We start from the raw sequence: 25,158 nt of genomic DNA on the forward strand, positions 1-25,158 counted from the left end.
AAATAAAAAAAAAAAACAGATTAATCTCATAATCTCCATAACGCGAGGTAGGTCCTCTGGTCTCCTCAAATAACATTTCAATGACATATCTACCCCTTATCGTGGGAAACTCGATCCTTAAATTAGGGTGTAGGTTTGTGCTCAGATTTACGTTCAATAATTCCAGGGGCTTTCACTTCGACATGTCTTCGTTTGTGATCGCTTAAAGCCCCTCTTCCATCAATAGGTACTCCCAACGCGTCGACCACATGCCCTAGCATTGCCTTTCCTGCAAGAACATCCACAATAGATCCAATGCGCTTGACAAGATCTTCTTCTTTGATAGTGGTATCACTTCCAAAGACAATAATACATACATTCTCATTCTTAAGATTCAACACTATTTCTTTCACACCGCTGACAAATTCAACCATTTCCCCAACTTGAATCTCGTTCAATCCATAAACACGTGCAATCCCATCTCCAACTGAGACCACTCACCCGATCTCATCCACTTTCAAATTCGTGTAAAAGTTGGTAATTCTACTTTATAATGGAGTCATGAGTTCCACAGCTCTAAGAGAGAATTCCATAATTCACAAATTGGATATTTTCAAGGGAGAAATTCGCTCTACTAATTGACTAAGGGAAGGAGGAGGCGTGTCCGTAGCCAGGCTGGGTCGTCTCGATCGGGCTTAGTAGGCCTTGTCCTCATACCATGACCTACTTATTTAAGAAATGAGTTGATCTAGGTCAGTGTCATGTAGGGTTTGATCGGGATAATCGGGCTATAATCAGGCCTTAAACGAGGTAATGTACCAATAAAGCTTTAAACGGACCGAAATAGTCTTCACTTTTCTTAGATTTTAAGATACTTTAATTTTTTTGTTAAATCATCAACAATTTTGAAAATATATTACACTTAATTACAGTCAATAATTGATAAAAATATCAATATACCCAATTTATCCCAAAAAAATAAAAATACCTATATAAACAGTCGGGCTTATAAACAAGCCGAGCCGATCGAGAGGCACATCGGGCTTACCCCTTACACCGTGTACTACCTATTTATAAACGGGCCGCACTTAAGCTCAACACATTTATTAATCAGGCCAATCCAAGTCAAGCCATAAACATGTTGGACTCAATCAGGCCTACCGGTGCGGGCTTGGAATTGATACCCTTTCTTTAAATAATCCCTGGTCTTAAGTCTCTCTGTTCCTAGTTTTTTGTGCAGCCCTTGCACTCAAACACTGAGGATGGTGAAATGATATCCCCATATGAATTGAAAAAAATTTCAACCCCCTATTTTATGTTCATGTGCATCATTTCATTGGCCCCACATTGGCGTAGAGGATGCGAGGCTAGGGAGCATCCTTTTTCAAGAAAAGAAAAAAGAATGCTAGCTAATGGCATGTACCTGTGCCAAGATAAAAAGACCATACTAAAGATGCTTGCATAAGACCTCCCATTGGCTGCGGGTGTTGGTGTATACGTGAGCTATATCAGGTAATATTCTTTCGCCCTAAAAAAAATAAGGGAAAAATAACTTTGTCTGGTAGCAAAGGGTTTGCGCACAGACACAAGTGGGGCAAGACGACCACCTTGCCCCCCATGTTGATGCTTCAATGTGCATTCTCATTGGCCCTTGTGTTAGCGCAAGGGCCACAATCCCAAAGAGAAAACTCTTGACCAGAAAATAATTATGAAAAATGAATAAAATCAGGGCAAGGGACTGATGTATGGTTGCGTGGCCCTACACTTTTAGTGCATGTAAAGGCATCAACAAGAAGAATGGGAATTAGACAAAGTGATTTTTATTCCACATGGGTGTGGTGGTAATTTCACGTTGTCAGATACTCTCTCAACCATTGCTCCAATGATCAGTTAATAATCCCCCATCAATAAGTGGTCTTTAGTGATGCATTGACCCAAATATCCGTCGCCAGTGTCAACGGTCGCCCATGAAAACTGCCATTGTTTGCGTCAATTGCGCCAGAGTCAACTGTCGCGTGGAACGTGAGTGCAATTAGTAAGACCGCTAAACTTTGCGGACCAGTGATAATGACCCCACTCTAATAGCCCTTTGCATACCAGGGTTTAAACTTTAAACGCCCGGAATCTGCGCCTAAGCTTAACCCCTAAACCCTAAGCAGGCTAGGGAAAGGAATAAACTCTATAAACAGATCTGTGTCAAGACGAGACGTGCAAACTTTGATATCAACTGTCAGTACTTCCCCCTCCTCAAACTGGCTCTTAGGTCTTAGGGAGGAATCTGGATTGAAATTGGTCAAGATCGATGAGGAATCCGGATCGGTCTTGGCATTTGGATCCTAATGTTGGGGCTCCAACTCAAATATGGAACAGTTATGATCAATTCTGGGTTCCAGACTATTCAATAGAAACCCAGATATTAACAGTAAATTCAATAAGTGGACATTAAAATTAAGAGTTATCAATATATCTTCCACAAATTGAACAACCAATGCAAGAGCTTTTATTATGGGATATGCATAATAGAAGTCCAAAGATTTAGATGGGGGAACACCAAGAAAAATGAATTCTAAAGACTAATCCAACAGCAATCCCCTCTCTCTGAAACATTTCCCCCTCTCAACTCATCCCTCACTAATTTCTAGATAATTATCAGAATGAGCAACGGTGCAACTGCATATGTGCAAATTAATCAGCACAGTACTTATGGATGACTGTAAGCAATTAAGTCAAAATTTAATGGCTTCTCATGTCTATTACCTTCCATAAAAACAAGTTTAATACGTACATTTCCTAACTACAGTAACCACATCCAACAACAAGGGATATTTCTACGTAGAACACATCTTAGGTCTTTGGTGTGTTGCCTGCCTAGTGACATTCATTCTCATCCAGTATTTGATCATTTCAACCAAAATTCATCTTATTCGATCATCCCAAAACTCGTATTTAAGAAGCGAATGATTGAATCAGACAAGGAACATGAGTACAATATAAATAACACATCGATAATACTCTTTTTTATCAGAAAGGAGGAAGTGGTGGTTAGTTGTTTGCAATATTGAAATGGTTTTGAACTCTGCTACATGGTATTACCAGCTTAACAGGTTTGAATATTGTAACAAGCTTTGTTGCAAAAGTTTACCACATCAAAAGAGAGCAATGAGGTGCCCCCTAAGCCAATGATACATGCAGTGGGTCAAGAACACTGAAGAGTTTTCCCCTAGTTTAATCAACATGATTAGACTGTAAAAATTGTTCACTTTTTCAATCTGTTTAGATGGAAATAGATTGTGTTAAAACTCAAAATAACTATTTACACTTACAGGAGGGATACAACCACTGTAGCATACATCACACTGTATGACATAGGCCCACTGTATGACATAGGCCAACTGAGAAGCATATCTCACAGCTCTAAGTAAAATGACAAAACTACAACTGTCACATAGTTCAATTATAAATATTTTGATTAAGAAACCAGAATAAGAAATTCAATGGAAGAAAGTTTTTCCTTCCACCATTACATTTGACCAACCCCCCACGGAACTGTTAATGTTTTGTTTTACAATGGCATGAATATTCTCTTTTCTGTCTTGTACCAACATTGACCTCTTATCAAATAATTGAAACAGAAGTAGACTTCCTCCACACCCACGCCCTTTTCATTAAATATGTCATAAGTAAACATTTGAAACAACAATAGAACCATTTGAAACAATAATAGAACCCATTCTAAAAATTCAAAAGTGCAGGACGAGCTAGCACAATATAACTTCTGGTCAGGGGCAGGGATTTGGATACCTTCGATGAACCTCCTCAATCTCTACAGTTATTTCTGGTGTGAGCTTGACATCAAATGCTCTGAGGACCTCTCTCAGCTGCCACTCCTTTGTTGCTCCAAAAACAGCACTGCCAACAAGAGGGTGTTTCAAAACAAAGGCTGCATAAAGGAAGCAACAAATATTTGGGTTACAATATTATATTATAATAAATAAAAATTAAATTCAGAAATTAATACTATAAACTATTAGGAATACAAGAATCAAGAGAATATCCAGTGATAGTGGACAATGGACATCATGTCTCTTCCGCCGCACGAAGAGTTAAGTGCAGCGACAGTCAACTAATTTTATGTTAAAAACCACACTTCATCTAACTTCAATGTTAAGCATTCAACTTGAGGCTGACGATGCACCTTCAGCAGTGTGCTTTCAAAATTCAAGCAGAGAGAAGGATTGGAAATCCCAAATTCAGAAGTAGAACTACACACAACAGCCCAAGTAAACTCATCCCATTTTTTCGGACTCAGAGACAGGTTAGAAAATAACTACACCAGAGAGTGCTTCCAACTGCCCTCAACAAAAACTGGTTTAGTCTAATAACATAGGATGTGATTCTGGTAAACAAAAAAGAACTATATAGCATTCAGCAGCACACAGTATTTCAGATACAATGTTTATCAACGATACCACTTCTCCATGGCACGAACTGCATATCTAGGAACTTCAAGAACACAATTTATTATTGTTAACATAAAAAAAAGAAGCGAGAATACAAGTAATCACCCTAAAAGCAGATTGGAATCATGATTTAAGGATTTCTTGAATAGAGATCAAGGGGCATTTACATTTCCCTCCTGGCTCCCATCCCAAAAGGACAAAAGTTTAATATGAAATTTTATCACTTAAATCATTTCATCATGCTGAAACCATGACTAAGCAGCGACAAAAAAAATCCATGAAAAGAGAACAATAAAAATAAGAGATCCATTACAAAATCAATTTGCAAGGGGAGTATTCTTTTCCTTTTTTACGTTAAAGCATGAATTTAGGCAATGATTTAACTAGTATGTACAGAGAAATGTCAGCTCTGATACCTATTGCAAGAGAGACAGGAGAAAGTGCATATTTTTCTGCAATATCTAGGTAAGCCTGCAAAATGAAAATGAGGCAGAGATTAGTTCAACAAGCAAAGCGTGATACCTGATATTTGGTATTAATGAGTTGTGTCGTCATATTATGAAATATACATTGAAACCATTAACAAGGAATTCTCGGCACTCAGCCATTTTACCGAAATAAAAACTCTACATTTTTTGAATTTGAAGCATCTGACACCTACTCATTACCAGTTTTAAGTTTCCAGGCAACAAAAGAAAGACTTCTATGAACAAATAATTGGATCTAAATGGAGTTAAAAAAAAAAAAAGAATATGGTGCACAGAGGAGGAAAAAAAGCTTGCGAAAAATTAACGAGTCTAAGAATATTCCTTTTTTTAACTTCGCCAAGTCAAAGAGCTCGATTAATTCTTGGTTCATTTTGTAATTCACTGCAAATACAATCCAAAAAAGAAATTCAGGTTGAGCTCCAAACACCTGAAGTTAGCTGATTCTTAGTATACAAAATTAGTACATTACCATCACTGCCATGAATGTATAAGTCCGTCCAACGGACTCATATGTCTATACTCATCATTCCTTGTATTTTGTCCCCCATCCTCAGTCAAGGGATGAATGTAAGACCATGAAATAATAATAAATTAACTAAATGGAAAAATGTTTAGTACAAACAAAATCACCTAATTACCTCATTTACAAAGGAAAAGGGATCCATTTAGCATGAATTGATGATTATAAATAGGCAGAAAATAATAAAAATCTATCAGACTACTATTATACTATCATAAAATTGGAAAACAAGAATTAACTGTTAGAATCAATTAATTTGGATGTGTTAAATTCTATCATCCCAAAATATTTTCATGGTGTATCAAAGTTCTATTCATGGAAACTTCTCGTTATAAGACGGAAAGGTTCAAAACAAATTTCTTACCTTTTTATCTATGACGAGAAAACAAGTTTCTCTCTAACCTAAGATTTGTTTCATGGCTCAGAAGAATCTGCTTACGCACCTCGGTAGCAGCTTTTATAAGGGAATTGGACAAATTATATCTGGATTCTCCTTCTGCGTACTCCCCTGTGAAACGAAAGAAAGCATTGACTTTGTAGTCTACAGAGATATCCTCTGGGAAACCAAACATCAGATATGACCTCTGAAAAGATTCATTCGAGCATCTACTTGGCCCCCACCCAAAGAGAAATACTTGCCGGAAAGAATGCCCATTGCCAAAGGGCTATAAGCCAATAAGCTGACTCTGGAAGTTTAAATAAACAAAAGATAGAATAACTGAGTTTGAAATGAGAACAATGATAAATTTCCAATAATTAAACCAGAGGTGGTCATGAAATTGACAAACCTATTAAGTTTGCAACACATTTATATGCTGAAAATACAACATACTATAATGGAATACTCTGTCAAAGTGCCTCTTCCACACTCAGATCTTAGTCCCCCTCCCAATATGCATAGTTCTTGGGAAGATTCAGTACCTCATTTTTTACGCATTCCATTCAGTGTGTTTATAGTTCTTTACACTCAAAATCTCAAAATTCTAATCCTCTTAAGAACTAGATTAAAAATGTAAATTTGTATACCTAGAATACTACTCATTTGAAAAATAAACATAGATCTTTTACCATGAAGTGTATGTCGAAATTCATTACAATTAAAAAAAAAAAAAATTGTCACACAGAAAAAATGAACTCATTTTTCCCTCTTGTGAAAAGTGTAATAGCTATCAAAAAGCCCTAGAGGTACAACTATTTCTCTCCTTAGTTCCCACAATGCACCTAAAAGCAAATTGTTCAGAAGTTCAAACAGTGAATTACAGTCATTATCAGGAGAAGTCTCCCTAATCAAGCTTTAATCTTCCATAAAATATATAATGGACTAACAGATTACCCCTCATGATGACAGCATTCGGCCATTCCAGAATCAAAACTTCGGCAAAGTAGGCTGTATGAATTCTATCCAAAAAAAAAAAAAATAAGTTACAGACTGTAAGAGATGCAAAGATGAGGGAGCAACAAGAACAGAAAAGAAATTTGTAAGAGGCATAAGAATATCAATCTCTGAAACTGAGTGAATTCACTACCTGCAAAGACACTATCTTAGGATAGCTGGGAATGTCTTTTGCAAACTGAAGGAACTTCATGACACCATATGGTGTTTCATTACTGAGCCCAATATATCTGATCTACATACAAGATTTCTGAACTATTCAGAACAAACCAATCTGGGAAAAGATTCTGGCAGTATAGGCAAGGCCACGAACTTACTTTACCAGCATCAACAGCTTTTCCTAGAGTATCAAGTTGTTCCTCTATAGGTACTGAAGAGAACTGCCTGGTCGGATCATAATCAGTTTCTCCAAACATGGGAACATAGCTACAAGCATAAACATGTAAAAGTTGAGACAGAGATTGAGGCAAGTAAATTCTGCAATAAACAAACAATTAATTATAGGATATGCTAAGATTAAATTTTTTCTTTCCCCAAAATCTATCAAAGACAAAAAGGAAAAAGAAGCGGCATACGGACCGATCAGGCCAATGGATCTGATATAGATCAATATAATCTGTCTGCATCCGCAACAAACTGCACAAATTCATTTAACAGCAACTAAGATATAGAACTCAAATCCATACAAAGACCAAATACCGTTAGGAACTGTATGCAGGCAAAGGTCATATTTAGACTACAGAATCACAATTCGACATTTCCTATAAATAGAGGCATTAAAATATTTCTATATGCATGAGTTGGATTGAAGGAGAAATTGAAGGTCAGATGAAGACTATACATAGCAGTTACATATGTTAGTAATCCTGTCAAAAGCAACAAACAGATGTAGCATTATAATGAATCTTCATCTTTTAAAAAAGGTAAAGTTATTATCAGTCCATTTAAAAAGAAAAACTAGTTAGCCCTAGCGTATCGATTTCTCAGTCCAATTCTCAACAGGTAGTGGTTTAATTTTACAATCCTACCCATTTGAAATATAAACTTCTTTCAGAAGACTATTGCCCAAGAAATTTGGGATTTCTTTTGGGATTTCCTAAGAGATACAATGGATTCAGAGGTCAACTGATCTAACTTGGCTACTGTGAGCAAGAACATCTTTCTGGTGGGCCCGAATTGACTAAATTTGAGTTATAAGGATAGGCATACCTTGTACCACATGAGCAGGAACAAAAGTTTAGTGGTGCTAGGACTTAATGTTCTGTACCCTTAACTATCATAGACTCTTATAAAAATTGTATACTCAAACTGCGCTCCAGATATAATGTGGGATGCATATATATATATATATATATAAGACAAAGGATCAAGTTTTCCTTACTCCACATAAAAGGAGGAATTCCTTCACCAATAGCCATCATTGTGCTTGGATGGGTGTCAGGGAACAATGAAAGGCATTATGGACCTTCAATACATAGGGGGGGTAATGACGACCTTAGATTCTTGACTGAACCCTTCACCGTGGGCGAAGGAAAACTTTCCTCCAAGACAATTATGCCACAATCTTCTATTTCACTGATCAAAAGTGCACCAGCATGGTATATTTAACATAAAAACGAACCTATTCCCAATGGCCTCCATTATGTTGGTAGCATCCAAACATCGGGGCCCACCTCGGATCCAGGTCATCTGTCCAGATGGTCCAGTAACCTGTGCAGAATACAAATTACCATCACCCAAAGCAAAATTATTATCTTGAATGGAATTAACCAGTGACAAACCTTCCTATGATAAACAGAATAAATTGGAAAGAAAATAACTTCTGCCTGATGTTTGAATTTACAATCAAGGACATTCATTTGACCCCCTTTTTTATTTTCTGGTTGAGGCTTGGGTTGGGAAGCAGTGTGAATATAGATACAGATGAACAGAGTATTAGTTCAACCTACGATTAGAGCATGTTATGTTGGCTGTTTCAGTTACCTTAAAAGGGAATAAAGAGAAGTCCCACAATTGCGAACCATTACAAATACTTGATTCAAAGAGAGAGCGATGCGGAAAACAGTGGTAGTGAAAAAGAAAATAAAAAACAATAATAATGACATTGATGTTAAGAACTAAGAAGACATCCATGATCCAGCAGAAGAAACGAAAGTTACAAAAAATCATAGCATAGACTCACCTTGGTAGCCAAGACGACACGATCCCGAGGAATTTTCCTCTCTTTAATCCAGAGGCCCACGTATTCTTCGCTCCTGCCTTGAGTCTCAGCACGCTGAGGCACCGGATACCTAAGTTATCAAATATCAAAGTGAAGTTATATTCGAAGCAAAGCGGAGAATCGAAGAAGAATCATCACAGGGAAGGGATTAGATGATCACATTTCTGCAGAATCAATAAAGTTGATTCCTGCATCAAACGCTTCATCGAGGAGGCGAAAAGACTGTTGCAACGAGTTCTGCTCTCCAAACGTCATGGTTCCTACACTCGGACAAACATGAATTCGAACTTTAGTTTTACACAGAGAGAGAGAGAGAGGAGTAGGAGAGTTTCAGACCTAAGCAGAGCCTTGAAACCTTGAGGCCAGGAGCAAGGTTGAAGAGAGGAACCGCCATTGTGGTTTAGCTCATCTGAAAAACTGAAAACCCCTCAAATTGAAAGGGCGGGAAGACTATGGCACTGAACCATTCGACGTGACTGCGCTATTACTTGAGGCGGTCGGTAATGGATAAAATAAAGCCATGACCTGAGAGATGATGGAATTCATGGTTCTAAGTATCGGTGTCGGGTCTGTCGTATCGTATCGGTCGAGATCAATACCGATATTTAATCTAAATCCTTAGATGGATGCGGTATAGATTCTAGCACAAAAAAAAATACTGGAGATGCAGGGGATCGAACCCTGTACCTCTCGCATGCAAAGCGAGCGCTCTACCATTTGACCTACATCCCCAGGTGATAGTGTGAGACTCATGAATAATTTATAACCACATTACTAGATTTTCTATATCCAACCACTTGGGCATGTCCGCATTGACATTTTTCTTTTAGGATGGTAGAGAGATTGACACAAATCTGGGTAGTCCGATCGCATGATCAGACTTTTCCCATGATGTATGACTTTAAAATATGTTGCATGTGGGTGGGGAAGAAGAAAATGCTGTGAAAAGGATCAGGAGACTTAGTCCTTTGCACGATTACTTGGATTTTATTAGACAAATAAGAGATCTCGCAATTCATAGAATGGAGGTGAATTCTGATGCTTTGGAGGTAATGAAGGGATTTTAAAAAATTATATTCTTTTGTGGGATTGGCGATATTGGAGGTTGGACTGAGTTTTTTGAGAACATCTAAATCATATCTGCCCTTTGGATTGGACTGGAGAAGGTCACGGGGCTTGTTGAAGTTAGTCTAGTATAGTTGACCAGTCTAATTCCTTTTTCAAGAATATGATTTTCTTGAAATATGGTGATGTAACTCTATGATTGGATTCGGAGTTTATCGTTGTCTACCACCCTATTGTTCATAGTCCGAAATACCCTTTCCCAACATATTAAGAATCTATTCTCTTCACTTTGGATGAAAAGAAATTGTGTCCAATATTGTCTGAATTTTGTAAGAGCAAGAGATCAATCCATTGAGCATTAAAGTGTGGCACAACTACTATTCATTATCTAATGCCCGGACACTTAATCAATTGCAACTACAGTGACTGGGAAAAGAAAAAAAATTAGCTACACAAGCATGAAGTGTGGCACATGGGCAACTACCTCAAGTGCTGGAGCTAATTTTCATTGTAGTAGAGGAACAAGAATAATGTAATCTTTTTTTTCTTTCTTTTTTTCTTTATACTTAAAAAAAAAAAAAATTATTTGAAAATGGCTTACCATTTGTAACCATTTTTTATTACTCCTTATCTTATTCTCAAAATTTCTTTAAGCCAACAATAAAAAAAGATTTTAAAAATTATTTCAATTATGTCATATTAACAAAAGTTATCATTGTCTTTATACAGTTTTTTGTGTTGTATTGATAGGAATGAACTTTGCTGAAAACAAAAAAAAATTGTTATACTAAAAAGACAAATAATAATAATAAAGTCACAAATTATTTGACACCTTAAGAAATGTGAATAAAAAATCCCTCCAGAAAAAAAAAAAATACATTATACTAAAAAGGCAAAAAAATATAAAGTTATAATTTATTTGACACCATTAAAGGTCAAATATTTTTGGACACATGTGGTTTTCCACACGTTGGGGGAAAGGTTTAGTATGATTTATCGCAAGAGTTATGTCATGGATTTATACACCCAGGGATGTAGCACTGTAGCTCCACTGGTCCAAAGACGGTGTGTGTTAACAGATGTCTGCTGTCCGTTTCTCCCCGTGACTGATCTGTTACACGGATTAGGTGTGGATAAGTGTAAACCAGGTTTACATTTGGGCCTGAACTGTAAAATAGCAGGTTCGGGATTCCCCGTTAGCAAAAAAAAGTCATGGGTTTTATATCAGCCTCATGTGGACTGATCTTGGCTTAGGAAATGAAAATGGTCCACATAAACAATGATAACATATGAGGCAACACATAAAATGTCACATCAAAACTCACAATGCTTCATTGGAATGTCAGAAAATAAATTGGCCATATATACTTCACTAGCAAGATACAAAAATTTGTGTAACCTTTATAATCAAGAAGAATCTGCATTGTCAATCTTACAATACAACAAATATTATAGCATATTGCCAATCCATTTGAACCATCAAATCAATAATCTAACATTGGGACAGGACATATCCCAAGTACTGCACCAATAGTGCAATTGTACATCCTCCATTTGAAACCCTATCATCAAGCTATCTAAGTACAAAATTTGTTAGAGCAGGCCATCAACCACCTTCCAATATGAAACATAATAGAAAACAGCAGTTTACCTATAATGCATTCCTAGTCCAATTTTGACTCTGTGTGTGAAAATGATCTCCTTGTTGATAAGGGAAATATTATCTCATTAAGATTGTGAAAGGCTCCTTTGTCATACATATTGTTTTTGACAACCTCCTCTACTTCTTCAAGGGGGGATCTCCGAAAGAAGGCCTTCCATTTGCTTTCTGGAGGCTTCCTGTCTTTGCTCATCTCGCTGATACTGGCCTTCAGTGCTTCAGCACTTACCTTTGCTTCATTTATTTTCTTTTTCCAACTTAAATAGTCTTGCCACTTGAAGGTCTGCACTCAAAAGAAAATCAATCAGAGAGTACATGGGGCAATTTAGGAAGGGCAGGGAAATGTGCATCAAAATTCCTTATCAGCATTAGTCAATTGCCTAAAGAGTATGGCAATGGGCAACCGATGGTGACACAGGGATGCAGTCATAGAGAAGCCTTATTTAAAAAACAAAAGGGAAAAAAAAAAAAAAGAGATTTACCTCATTCGTTGTTGTGTTTGTAAGGCACAAATGAGCGTGGTACCCAAAGAATCCCACCAGTAACAAAGAAACAATGGCCAGGAAGACCATGAGAAGTATTTGTGTGTTATAGGAACTTAACAACCACTGCACACATGAAGCCAACATTTAGCAAAAAAGGAGAAAGATCACCAAAAAATTGAGATAGATATTAGGCCAAGTCCAGTGTTACAAGTAGTACATGCACTCATTGACTGAGATGCACCATGGTTCCACAATCAGTGTGACCAAATAAACAATCAATAAAAGCATAAGCACAAGTTTATATAGTCTGCACCATTTTCTTGACATGCAAAAACAATATCCCAATCTCTAAAGATTTTTTTTTTTTTTTTTTTTTTTTTTTTGGGGGTTGGGGTTGGGGGGGGGGGTGGGTTGTTGGGGTAGGTTGGGGGAGAACTAAAGATGAACAGTTTACTTAATTACATCGATAAAGGAGGAAACAAAATAGATTTAGAACTCATAGATTACCCGAAAATTTTAAATAAAACAAAAACATAATTAAATCACTTATTAGAAAGCCTAAATTTAAACAAGAACCTTCGTTTAAAATCCAAAACAGGCAAAGAGAATTCCTTGCACCCAATGAGCCAATTTCTGTGGCCACTTTTCTGCCAGGGGGAGGTGGGGGAAGGAATATATCCAGCAGAAAATTTTTGTTTTCAAATCCACACAAATTTTCATCTCCAATAGATATTGAAATGATGAAGATCTTAAAGCCGGCGTTTTAAGGAGATACCAAGTATTATATTTTAAATAAATATCAAGAATAAGCTCCAATTTAACTTTAGAATGATAAAATCAATGCTTTCTAAGCATCATATTTTCAAAATAATAAATAACTTTCTAGTGATACACACAAATGACTTCCAAGTTGCTTGAGAACACCCCTATTTGAAATAATTGACTTGGAAGTTAAAACACCATTGCAATTTTATTGAAAATGACAAGGAGAATAAAGTACGAGAAAATTTTTGAACAGTTCTTGAATTTGTACTAAATTAAGGATCAATTTTACAAGACGCAGAAATATTTCAAGCATCCCTAAAGTTGCCAATGGGAATCAAAGTTCATTTTATAAGTCTATGATGGTCATCCTAATGTTAAAAATTAAAATTCAGAGTTTATGCAATGAGCCAGCTAGATTGTGATGCAGAACCGAAGGTTTATCGAAGGTAGAAGGCAGGCCAGAACCAGGCCCAAAACAGTGGCCACAATTCTGGTTCTGTCACCTAGTCAAGCCAGCCTCTAGGCCAGCTGTGTGGGATCATATTTGATTCTCACATGTTTTAGTTGTGGGCCCATAAGGACAGTTGGCATGGAAGAGAGAGAAGGTCCCAATATCTTCGAGTTTCTATATCTTTAATTTCTATTTGCTTCAGTTACTATTTCCTTGTAATGCTATTTAGCCAATAGCTAGGCTAAGTAGGGGTTTCTATTTATTTTGTTAGGAACTTTTTTAAAACTTGCTTGGCAGCCAAGTTTCTCCCAATGTTATTAGACATTACTATTATTGTAATTGTGCTATAACTAATTATGAATAAAGAGGATGGGCCACCATAGGCCATGATTTTGGTTGAGCTAAATTCCTTGCTCTTTGAGAGTGGTGAATTGTGGTTATTCAGTCACATCCTTGGTGGTGAAGCCTTGGAGGGAGGGTGGTGAGGCGATGGGTGGTGATACCTATTGGTCATATCTTTTTTTTTTCCCCACCATTATCAATTTGTTCTCTATTCTACACTGTTCTGGCAAGCATTCCAACAGTCTAGTTCCTACCGTGGGCATCCCTATGTGATTTCTAACCTTTTACTTTGTTATAATTTGATCCCTAACACTGCTAAGTCTTGTCATATTCTGTTACTTGATTCTCCAGTACTGTTATGATGTCTGTTATATCCAATTAGACAGCAACCTGTTTAAATTCCAGCAGATAGATTTCAAGAATCCGTCCATCAGTTAGGGCTGATATTAAACTATGTTACTCTCCTCCATCCCTATTCCATTCGATATAAATCTTGTGTTCATCAGATGTCCGGTTAGTCAGTTTTCTTCGCTACCAATTTTGCTTTTTCTCCATGTCAGTTTCTCATCATCCAACCATTAACTTCGTTTAATATTTTTGCCACTTAAGCACCCCATAGGTTCTCTAAGATATCTTATTTCTTAATCAGGTTCATAGTTTTCGAGTCCTATTTAATGAAATTTTCTGCTGTGTTTTGGTTCACTGCGATTCTATTTCTGTATGTTTGTTAGTGTTGACATTTTTCAGCCTGCCATACCTCCTCAGATTGGCTAGAGCATTGTAACCAGGTCCCACAAAGTGCCTCCCGTATTTACACAAGTACAAAAAACATGAAAAGCATGAGCTCATAAAAAAAATGTACTCACCTGTACAACATGTGGAAATAAACTGTAAAATGAATTTTCAATGCCATAATAAACTGCAGACAAAGTCGAACAACCATTAGTATTATCAACCCAATCATCAAATAAGATGTCTACATTTGGATAAGCTATACCTGTAAGAACGTAGATGACCTTCAAGTCTTTCAATCGGCCAGCAAGAATCAATCCAAGGGCAACTGTCCCATATAAACAAAGAAGGAAATGCCTGAAAAGTAAAACTTTTACATGAATCGATACATGAAACAGGCTGGAAGATAAAATTTGCAATAAGATACTAGGAGAAAAACAGTGATATAAGAAGTGACTCAGTTATAAGTGAAAACACCACACACAGACCCATGACAAATGAGGGTGGACCCTTGTCCAATTGCCACCATCTATCTACTGGCACTGCAAAGCCATGGGTAAATCCCATTGTATTTGACACAAACAGTCAACTGGTATTTGCGTTAGATGCCAAGGATTAATGCTACATAAGCACAGAAGCACAGAGCCGGAGATGTACTTCACCTAAGTTAAAAATATACACATGTTAGGACAAAAAATGCCAAATATTGTGAGGCCTCACCAGAGAAGGAAAGCCATAAAGTACCGAGTATTCCTCTCTCCTATGCAGTTATTCTGCACATGAACCACAGATTAAAGATTTAGTTGAAGAACCCAAATTGTCCAATCCATTGTCGAACTACAATAACTAAAAGAAACAAGAAAACCAACCAACCATCCATCCACAGTGATGGTCAAATCGTGCAACACAACGATTACATATGCTGCAATGCTTGGACCTAGCAGGTCTGAATCAAAGTTGAACTCCCATAAGAAAATACCAGAGACATGAGTTCTAAAGAATACTGCAACTAAAAGGTAATAGTACACACTTTTGAATCTTGCAAGTGGAACATTCCTTCTCAGTGTATAAAATATCGTCATATGGATAAGCAGCAATATATAGAGAAACATTCTCAGCTTTCACTGTTCCCGGATCAGAAAAGCTAGTCAATATGAAGAGTAGAATCCCCACACCTCCTGCCAAGAAGCTTATGTACCTGCAAAATGCATCATGTCCAAGGAAATTAGAACAGAATAGTCCAGTTGATCACGATTATCATGTGAAAGAGAAAATACTGCATGACTGTCTTTGTATTGTACCTGTGTATTTCACTAAGATAATAACCAGGAATATATTTAAAGGATGACTTAGCAACAAAATAATATGTTGCCCCAAGTATTGACAGATATAGTACCTGCAACACAAGGTGGGGAGAAAAAAGATAAAAAGAAATGCAAAAAAATTGAAACAGTATGTTACAGCTATCAGTATAGTGAAGTACTAAAACCTTAAAAAAAGGAGTTTGCAGATATAATAATATCTAGGGGCACATTAAACCACAAAGATGTGATTAGAAACAATAGAAGCACATCCAGCAACTGTGAAAGATAATCATGTAGGAAGCATGTCATCTTCATTACCACCATCCAAGTCCTTGTCCCATTGTAAGACAAATTCAACATTCAATCCCATCAAGGACCAAGTACTCCAACCATACAGTAAGAAAGAGTTCCATCAAAGGAAAAATATACAATTGTACCATATCTATAAAAATTTCCCACTAATTCAGCTGTATAGACCATTCATCTGTCGCATATTGATACAAAAGATTACAGCAAACGAAGAGTAATAAGTATAGAAGATTATACAAATCAATGGTTGCAATCCTCACTTGTATGAACTCATGCAGTTAATTACACACTTTTAGCAATGCATTTGTAGCTTTGTCCATACATTCAGAGTTTCCATATAATTTATTCCCTATAAAATCAATCCAGGAGTTTCCCTCATTCGAACAATTCAAATTAATGTATATGAAAGACACTCCCATGTGTCTGGAGATGAAGCACCAAAAAACTCCAGACTATAGAGTGCACGATGCTGTCAATCAAATTAGGTGGTGGTGGTGGCGATGTGGTCGTTGAAAGTTGCATTGGATGTTTTATTTTTAACATGAAATTACTTCTTTGCCCATCAAATTAACCATGTGCTCATTAAAGAGCAATCCCCTATTTCTCCCTCTTATTTCTGAGATAGCGAAGTTCCTAAAAAATGCTTATTTTTTTTCTTCCAGCAACATTTTGGTCCTGGTTCATTCCCAGGAACAAAAAAAATGAACCCGCGTTAGCAAACGGATTTCTATTCTTTTTAGTTCCCAGGAACAAAAAAATATTTGAGAAATAGAGAAAAAAAATGGTTATCATGCAATCCCTATATAGCCCATGACTCAAGTAGGGGTAAGGCTGCGAACGTTATGACCCTCCCCAAACACCGCAGTGGCGAGAGCCTCGTGCACTGGGTATCCCCTTAATAATTTTAGCCGCATGGTTCAAGCTATCATTCTAGCCCATTCACCCATTGGATTGATCACATTTTTTAATATCTTCCACGTTAATCCTACATTTGACAAGAATATGAGGGTCATCTGACCCATGGTTATCACTGTTCTCTTGAATTACTAAATTCTGTTTACCATTGGATCAGCTTGATCTTTGGAGGTATTGAATCATTGAATAGCATTGGTGGGGGTATAATCGATCCTAATCTGAACTCCATCCGACCATTGAATTATGAAATATCTCTTACTTTCCATATTCTTCCCTATTGATTGATTGTTCACTTGGATGGCTGTGTTTCTTTCCTGTGGTTATTGTGTTCTCTTAATCTTACCTTTTTTTTGAGTGAATAAATAATTCATTACCAAGTAAAGAAAGAAAAGATTACAGCCCCTAGAAAGGGGAGGGGGAAGAAAAGAGAACTATCTCATAGGGAATTACTATTCCTGATGACGGAGCTGGGGAGCTCCAGTTTATAATATGACAATTTCTAGGGGAGGGATTACAAGTGGAAGAATTCTGAGAGATTTTTGCTTTGACATCAAAGAAGATAGAGCCCCAAATCTTCTCAAGCGGGCGGGAGTTGGAGGTCCATTTCCAATGATTTCTTTCCATCCAGTGGTTAATCTTACCTTATCTACCCTAAAACCCATCAAAACTTCTGGATTAACAACAACAAAGTACAAAAGCAGACCTAAAACATTTTCATTATAACCATGACAACATGATCAGTTGAATTAGACATTAATCTCATATGGAGGCCTATGCACAAGCATGGAAAGCCCACAAGGTGTTAGTGGAAGTCCAATGAGCTGAAATTGACCTTTGGGTATTTATATTATAGGTTTGCCTTTTATTTTTGGGTTTCATTGTAATGGACCTAATGTATAACCCATAAAGTGGGAGAAAGTTAGTACACAGGATTAGTAGTCAAGTTTTTGAGTTAGATTAGGATATTTAATAGCTTTTAAGAGTTCTGCTTTGAGTTTATGATTAGGAGTTCTTTTATAAGTCAATATAGAAATTTCAAAAGGTCTTTATATATGTTAAGGATTTTTTTAGTGAAAATTTGTTGAGTTTTTTCAAGAGTTTTGGTGCTGCTGAACAATGCATATGGGATTGGTATCCCAGACCACTTCCTTCTTCTTTTGATCTGTTTTTAACAGGTATGATCTTTTCTCTCTTATTTTTTATATCTTGTCTCTTACTTGCGATCCTGTCACAAGCTAATCTCCCATTGGAATCCTCTGGTTCAGGATTAGTTTTGCATTACAACACTTGGACATTGACCAGCTCGGCACGTTTTCTGATCAAATAAGAAAAAGTAATCCTCCATGGACATGCACAACAAGATCCACTACTCATAAGATTGTTCAAAGTCCCAACTCTCAAGACTGATTGGCAGTGATAAGCACTACAGAGTCCATTACTCATAAGATTGTTCGGAGTCTCCAATGATGTAGTTCAAAACAACAAGAAGGCCATCAAACTGGACCAATAATGGATTAATAGGCTTAATGTGAGCTCCTAATGGATTGTATGGGCCATGAATTTTATATCTTTGGGTTCACTATTGAATGGGCCAAATCTATTTAAGGATTGAAGTCCATACAGGACGAGGTAGTTAGTTTCTATCTTGTAATGTTCTAGAATAGCTTTTAATTTGAAGAGAGACTTAAGTTGTAAAGGATCCATCCTACCATACATGGGGGTTTCCTACTTTGCTTATTTTCATTAAGTTATAAATAAAAAGTAGGGGATCATACCCATTACCATTGATTTCAGAAATCATTTAGCCTTGAGCTCGTGAGTTTTGTGAGTGATGATGCATGGTTTTGTGGGATTCAAAACTGCTCAATTATGGGATGCAGTAGGGAAACCTTGTGAGATGCCAAGGTTGGAATTGGTGAGAGACCTTGTCCATAGTTGGGTGAGAGAACAAACATATCCTTCTTTCCTTCTTTTTTCTCTTTTCCTCTTCAACTATTACATATCTGTTCTATAGTTTAAAATCCATCATTGGTAAGACTTCTTTCACAGTTTCTATCTAAAGAATCATAGCATTGATTGGATTTTAATCGAATGGTTCTTTTAATCAATACTGTTGTTTGCCATGTTCAGTTTCTGTTCTCCGTTCATACCTCAGGTCTGCCTTCTGATGTTGATCACACATAGAGCTTGATACTTACCTCTGATCTCAGTTATCTTTTCTTAAACTATCCTGCCTAAGCTGATCAAAGGTTCTCAGGTTCTGCACTTAATCAACTTCAGTTACTGCTTGGATTCCTCACCTGTTACTAAATTCTTCTAGTCATTATTTCTGATCAGCCTTGTTTCTAATTCCATTCTTCAGTTCAGCAGGCTTCTAAAAGTCTATATTCTGGAATGCTCCTATATTGATTGGTTTCTAGTTTCTGGAACTAATAGCTAGTACCAATCAGATTTTAATTCTGTGTCTGTATACTTTCTATTTCAGATCTAACAATCGGATATCCAAAACCAGATTTTGAGGACTTAATCTCCACCTCCTCAACACTACTTGTCCACAATATCAGCCCCCATCATATAATCAAATCTGAGATATTGAAATCTCCTATTCTGGTTCCATTTCTGCCCTAGGATTATGGTTTTATCTTGGAATCCTAACCTAACACTTTAGAATGCCCACTATGCACATTATCCAGACTCATAGAATGGGATAAACACTTCAAATTCGTATCAGATTGACAGTGCCTTGTGAACCTAAAATGACACAAATAGAAGTCCATTTTTATTTATTTTATTTTCCTCAAAAGAGAAAAGGAACTCTTGAAAAATGGTAAATATAATAAAACTTAAAAATAACTCCAATGGCTAAAACCAGAATCTAGAAATTGTGTTTCTTTCCTTATACACAACTTAGACCAAATAAAAAAGGTAACAGTAAACGTCAGGGCATGTGAACATGGAATAAATCCATGAAGCTAGGGAGTTCAAACAGAATGCAGGAAACATCCAATTCCGCTTGATTTAATGCCTTGAAAAAAGGTCTAATCTAAAGTACCACCTAACTTTTCAAGGTAAGGATGTTAAACTTAATAGGAAGTAAATAATCCAGGTCAATGTGTGTTTGGCTTAATTAGCAATTGGTTTTCTGTTTTTAGTAAAACTGAATGAACAATAAGAAATTTATAGACGTGAGTGTGTGTTCAGATTCATTAGAAAGATGCTTCAATATCTAAACCTTCCCACCAACCAAAATTATTCTGGGATGAAAAAACAATTCCGTTTTGAGGAATAAACTATGAAACCAAAATATAGATGTTCTTAGAAAATTGATACAAAACAAGGAAAATCTCAAACAAACAGCAAACTGAACTTGAAAGAAAATGTACGAAGGTTAAACTAGCACAGGGAATCGAAGAACTTGAGTTCAAATAAGACTGAAAAACAAGAGGAAAAAAGCTACTAGTACACTAAAGAAACAAGTGAAAACAAGGAAAAAGAGAAGGGCTGCAATAAACAGATTATAGAACAGCAACGCCTAGGAACCTGTAAAATTGGATTGGGTCGATCACAGCAGTAAAACTCCACAGAGAGCAACGCATCCGTGCCTCTCGAACCACAAATAACCCCAACAAATCTCCTGAAAGAAACAGAATTAGGGTTAATTCCAGTAGCAAACAGAGATTGGAAACGAGAATGAGAATAAAAAAAAAATATACATACAAGAAATAATCGTAAGCACCGAAAGTGAGAAAGTAGTGAATGCGTTCGATGAAAGTCCCCTGAAAGATTGGCCACTGACCACAAAGGAACGAAACAACCACCAAGAGTGTGATTAAGCCATGGCATACTAGAAGCCACTGTACCTCCATTACTGGGAAAGCTAGAATTGGTGAGAAACAGACGACACTGTTGAGAGAAGGGGCGACGAGGTCGGGGTCGGGAGGTTTAACTGATTGGACGAGGCGAAATGATCCTCGTTTCACATTTTCTAGGCTTCCACCGTTGACCTGTAAACGATGAGTACCTTCGTTGATGTAATGCTAACTAATAATTAAGCCTTTTTTAATCCCCCAAAACAGTTTAATAATAAGGGTGATTTACATCATACTCCCTGGGGTTTGCCCAAATTACATCATCCCCGAAATCAGAAAATTACATTTAAACTCATAAAATTGACACCGTTAGACTGGTGTTAGTTTTCAAGATACAAAAAGACATAATTATCCATCATTATTAGGCTTCTTCTTCTTCTTCCATCAGTACCTAGCTGAAACTTGAGACGGTGCCGAGCTCTCCACCATTCTCACAGGCATCTTACCTAACAATCAGAACTAACCCTTCGACTCAGAAATCTCTCTCTCTCTCATTCAGTTTCTTTCCATCCCTTGGAGGAGGAGGTAACCATCTAGATAGCAGATTCGATGTGAAGTCTGGTTTCGATTCGACGGAAATCCAACCAAGATGAGGCATTCTCGGTGCTTTGTTCAAACTTTTCGATGGATCTGTATAACATTGAAAATACCATGGAAAGTGTAGTGGGTCAGATTTTCTAGGCTTTCAAGCTTGAGGGCCAAATAATCTCTCCGGTTCCGCAACCGCCAAGCCTTGATGCTATATTTGATAGTCGATGCATCGATGCCCCAAATGAACAGCATTCCCAGGAAAATAGCCACTGTTAGTATCGGGAAACGCATCGGAAACTATAAGCTTGGCCTGAAAATCACTGGCTTGGAGACGGAATTCGCTCCTTTTTCCGGCATCTGCGATACAGAAACAATGAAAACCCATAAAAAGACTATAACAAAAATTCTAGCCAATCCTTACTTCAAATTTTTCGTTCAGTTTCTGCAGTTCTAAATAACTTTCATTTCTCCTCTGTATTCATAATGAATCTCGAGCAATAATTATGTGCAGTTGTGGAATGGTGAATGGAGAAGAAGAAAAGATAAAGAGAAAGAGAAACTCACTGGTGCTTTACTTCAAGCCTTCAAACCAACGAGCCTTTCTGCGAGTTCTTTAAAAAGGCTTCAAGCGTGGGATCCGAGCTGTGAATCACAAGCAGCTGGAAAGATCAATTCGCCTTTTTCCGACGAAAGAGCTTTTGGAGTCGCATTAATTGAAGAACAAGCAGCTCCAAGGGATGGAAAGAAACTGACTGAGAGAGAGAGATTTCTAAGTCGAAAGGTTAGTACTGATCGTTCGGTAAGATGCCCGTGAGAATGGTGGAGAGCTCGGCATCGTGAAGAAGAAGAAGAAGAAGAAGAGGCGGGAAGAGGGGTAATTATGTCTTTCTGTATCCTAAAAACTAACACCAGTCTACTGTATCAATCTTATGGGTTTAAATGTAATTTTTTGATTTTCAGGGCGATGATGTATTTGGATAAATGTCAGGGGAGGTTGATGTAAATCACCCTAATAATTATTTATCCCTCAAAATTAATTTTGTTGTTTAACTAGTAAAAACCAGTGAAACCGAACTGAAACGATTTCCTTTAGTTTGGTTTTGGATAGGGGTGTAAATCGATCGGTTTGGATCAGTTTTGCTTTAGTTTTCATTTGTTCTCGTGTGAGAATAAGTGAAACTAAAACATGATCAAATAAGGATGCATCTATTTTAGTTTGTTTCAGTTCGATTTTAGTTTATAATGTAAATATATTCAAAGGTATGAGAGATAATTTTTTTTATAAAAAAAGGCTAATATCGGGTTTTATCAGGTTATATCGATCTCGGTCTGGTTTTAAGTTTGTGTAAGTGTCTTTTCGGTTTTAGTGCTTTCTGCTTGGTTAGGTCTCACAAAACCCTAGTCTAAAACATAATCCAATAAATAGAATGGGATATCAGACAGAGAAATTTTGAGACAGTGGATAAACAAGTCTTGTGTCTTCTACAATAACTTAGAGTCCTCTTTTCATTTATTTATTAATTGTGAGTTTTCAAGGTATATTTGGGTGGTAGGACCATTTGGACTAAGGTTACAAGATAACCAATGCAAATTCTTTTTATTAGACGGTAAAGCATTTATTTTCTCACAAAAGTCTCTCAAAATCAGATATCAATTGGGTTTTTAATGTTCTTGCAATCACCATTTACTTTATTTGGCAACATCGGAATGATATCATTGCATCCAAAAGTAGTCCAAACCCAATGCATGTGTTACATAAAATAAATAAATGGATTGCAAATTTACATATTTCTCCCAAATATACTAATGCTTCATTTGATACAAATGTTATGGCACGATTGAACATAAAATTTCCTATACCTTTTTAACCTATCAAATTTCGATTTGTGCTGGTGCAAGTAATATTTTGAACTTAGCTTTAAGATAAGCATTCGGAATTATATCACAGGTCAGTTTTGGTTCTTCAACTCAATACTACTGCAACTACTCAGCATGAAGCAGTGGAAGTGGAAGGTATCTTGGCGAGATTGAAAACAGCTGTTACCAAAGGATGGAATATACATGAAGTTTAGTACACAAATAAGGATTTACTGCACCTTATTCCATTCCCATTTAAGGAAGCTTGGCATCTCCTACATTTTGAAACATTTCATGTGATCTCATCACTTTCACATACAATTTCCTTCCACTTTAAAGCAGTAGAAGATTATCCGATTATGAACCAAGTATTTCATATGGCTTGTAACTCTAATGGATAAAATGACCATGGGGTAAATATTTTAGCATAATATAGTTTTCTGTTATTTTTATCAAAAAACAAAAAAGTTCATATGAGTTTCAAGCAATTGGATCAGTTCATCGGCTCGATCTAGTTTTTGATACCCATAGCTTCAGATGGGGTATTGTGGAACCAGCTAATACTGCACTGAACATGGAAAACCAGATCAAAATCAAACTCAAACCTATATAATTGTTACCAACCCAAAAATCTTATTCGAAAACAATTCCCATAATTATGTATACATAATATCTAAAAAGAAGAAGAGTAACTAAGTGAACAAGACTCCCGTTACTACTATAAGGTCTAGGAGTGGCAAGTATATGCAGCTTTACTTTTTGCTTCACAGAAAAAGTTGTTTCCGAGTTTCGAAAATGTAACCAACATGTTGCAATGGACATAATTTCCAATATCATAGAATATTTAAAGAATAGTGTAAAGAATCAAAACGATTCCATTTTGTTTAACTAGTAAATACCGGTGAAACTGAACCGAAACGATTCCTTTTTGTTTGGTTTTAGATATGGTTGTCAATCTATCAGTTTTGTTTCAGTTTTCATATGTTCTGTGTCAGAATAAGTGAAATGATCAAATAAGGGTGCACCTGTTTTAGTTCGTTGCAGTTTTGTCTTATCAGTTTGATTTCAATTTGTAATATATATATATATATATATATTAAAGAGGATGAAAAATTTTAAAATAGGACTAATATCGGCTTTTTTTTTTAGGTTATATCAATTTTGGTCAGTTTTAAAGTTTGTGTTGGTGTCTTTATGGTTTTGATGAGATCTGGCTTGGTTAGGTTACGCAAAACCCCAAATCTAAAACATGATCCAATAAATTCATATCAGTTTCAGGCAATTGGATCGGTTCATCTGTTCAATCTAGTTTTTGACAATCTCTAGCTTTGAATGGGCTGTTTTAGAACCAACTAAAATTGCTGAACATTGAAAACAGGATCGAAATTGAAATCGAACCTATATAACTGATATCGACCCAAGAAAATCGAACCAAAGATACCAATATCAAACCAATAAGAGAAACCAAATCCAAATTAGACTGAAATCAAACCTTCCCTTACTGGAAACCCATTCCCACACCCAAACCGATTTAGCTATATCGAAACAGAATCCAACCTAACGTCTGACACCTTTGCTGGTAATTGTCCTGGATGTCAAGTTCATAGAGCCATGGGATCATGCAAATAGGCTTAATTTAGGGGTTTCAAACATCGGTTCAATCCAGTAATGTTTGGTCTTTTCTTCTTTTGATTAATACATATATCGAACCACACTGAATCAGAACAATTTAACGATTTTTAACAACCATAACCAATATAAAACGGATCAGAAGTTTGGTTGGTTGGTTTCAATTCAGTCCGATCGGTTTTG

At 36.6% G+C, this 25,158-nt stretch overlaps 2 protein-coding genes and 1 non-coding gene across 9 annotated transcripts; all 3 read right to left on the reverse strand.

Annotated features, from left to right (window-relative positions):
- Window positions 1-3,425: 3,425 nt before the first annotated feature.
- LOC122071154 (protein tas-like) lies at window positions 3,426-9,553 on the reverse strand. Of its 7 annotated transcripts, none has more exons than XR_006138069.1 (13): window positions 9,398-9,553; window positions 9,222-9,321; window positions 9,023-9,131; window positions 8,462-8,550; window positions 7,420-7,476; window positions 7,158-7,266; window positions 6,974-7,075; window positions 6,781-6,845; window positions 6,030-6,133; window positions 5,891-5,955; window positions 4,856-4,910; window positions 3,781-3,888; window positions 3,426-3,637 (listed from the first exon to the last, which is right to left on the reverse strand). XR_006138069.1 is itself a non-coding variant. In XM_042635454.1 (13 exons), exons 1-13 carry the CDS (start codon window positions 9,453-9,455, stop codon window positions 3,595-3,597), a joined length of 1,038 nt encoding a protein of 345 aa, XP_042491388.1. In that variant the 5' UTR covers window positions 9,456-9,553; the 3' UTR covers window positions 3,426-3,594. The 7 variants fall into 7 exon arrangements, 6 of the variants coding, with proteins under 6 accessions (XP_042491388.1, XP_042491386.1, XP_042491391.1 ...); XM_042635454.1 differs by having other exon boundaries at window positions 3,781-3,919; window positions 6,087-6,133; XM_042635452.1 differs by having other exon boundaries at window positions 3,781-3,919.
- Window positions 9,554-9,720: 167 nt separating this feature from the next.
- Window positions 9,721-9,793, reverse strand: TRNAA-UGC. Its single transcript has one exon. It is a non-coding gene; the product is annotated as a tRNA-Ala (tRNA).
- Window positions 9,794-11,507: 1,714 nt separating this feature from the next.
- LOC122071195 (probable protein S-acyltransferase 17) lies at window positions 11,508-22,208 on the reverse strand. The gene is made up of 11 exons (XM_042635514.1): window positions 22,054-22,208; window positions 20,807-21,846; window positions 20,630-20,723; window positions 15,863-15,957; window positions 15,592-15,759; window positions 15,435-15,507; window positions 15,282-15,334; window positions 14,827-14,918; window positions 14,696-14,748; window positions 12,269-12,394; window positions 11,508-12,069 (listed from the first exon to the last, which is right to left on the reverse strand). Exons 2-11 carry the CDS (start codon window positions 20,953-20,955, stop codon window positions 11,791-11,793), a joined length of 1,182 nt encoding a protein of 393 aa, XP_042491448.1. The 5' UTR covers window positions 20,956-21,846; window positions 22,054-22,208; the 3' UTR covers window positions 11,508-11,790.
- Window positions 22,209-25,158: the final 2,950 nt, after the last annotated feature.

This window comes from Macadamia integrifolia, unplaced genomic scaffold (genome assembly GCF_013358625.1).
Source record: "Macadamia integrifolia cultivar HAES 741 unplaced genomic scaffold, SCU_Mint_v3 scaffold_190A, whole genome shotgun sequence".
Taxonomy (NCBI): domain Eukaryota; kingdom Viridiplantae; phylum Streptophyta; class Magnoliopsida; order Proteales; family Proteaceae; genus Macadamia; species Macadamia integrifolia.

Bases quoted from the DNA above. Each gene is read 5' to 3' on its own strand.
- LOC122071195 (XM_042635514.1), bottom strand. From the start codon at position 20,955: ATGGAGGTACAGTGGCTTCTAGTATGCCATGGCTTAATCACACTCTTG. The intron at 15,760-15,862 runs GTACAATACAAA...TGCATTTTGCAG, and splicing joins TATCTTAGTGAAATACACAG to GTACATAAGCTTCTTGGCAG. The intron at 15,508-15,591 runs GTGTGTACTATT...ACTTTGATTCAG, and splicing joins TCCACTTGCAAGATTCAAAA to ACCTGCTAGGTCCAAGCATT.
- LOC122071154 (XM_042635452.1), bottom strand. From the start codon at position 9,455: ATGGCGGTTCCTCTCTTCAACCTTGCTCCTGGCCTCAAGGTTTCAAGG. The intron at 8,551-9,022 runs GTGAGTCTATGC...TATTCTGCACAG, and splicing joins GTGTCGTCTTGGCTACCAAG to GTTACTGGACCATCTGGACA. The intron at 3,920-4,855 runs GTATCAGAGCTG...TCCTTTATGCAG, and splicing joins TCCTGTCTCTCTTGCAATAG to CCTTTGTTTTGAAACACCCT.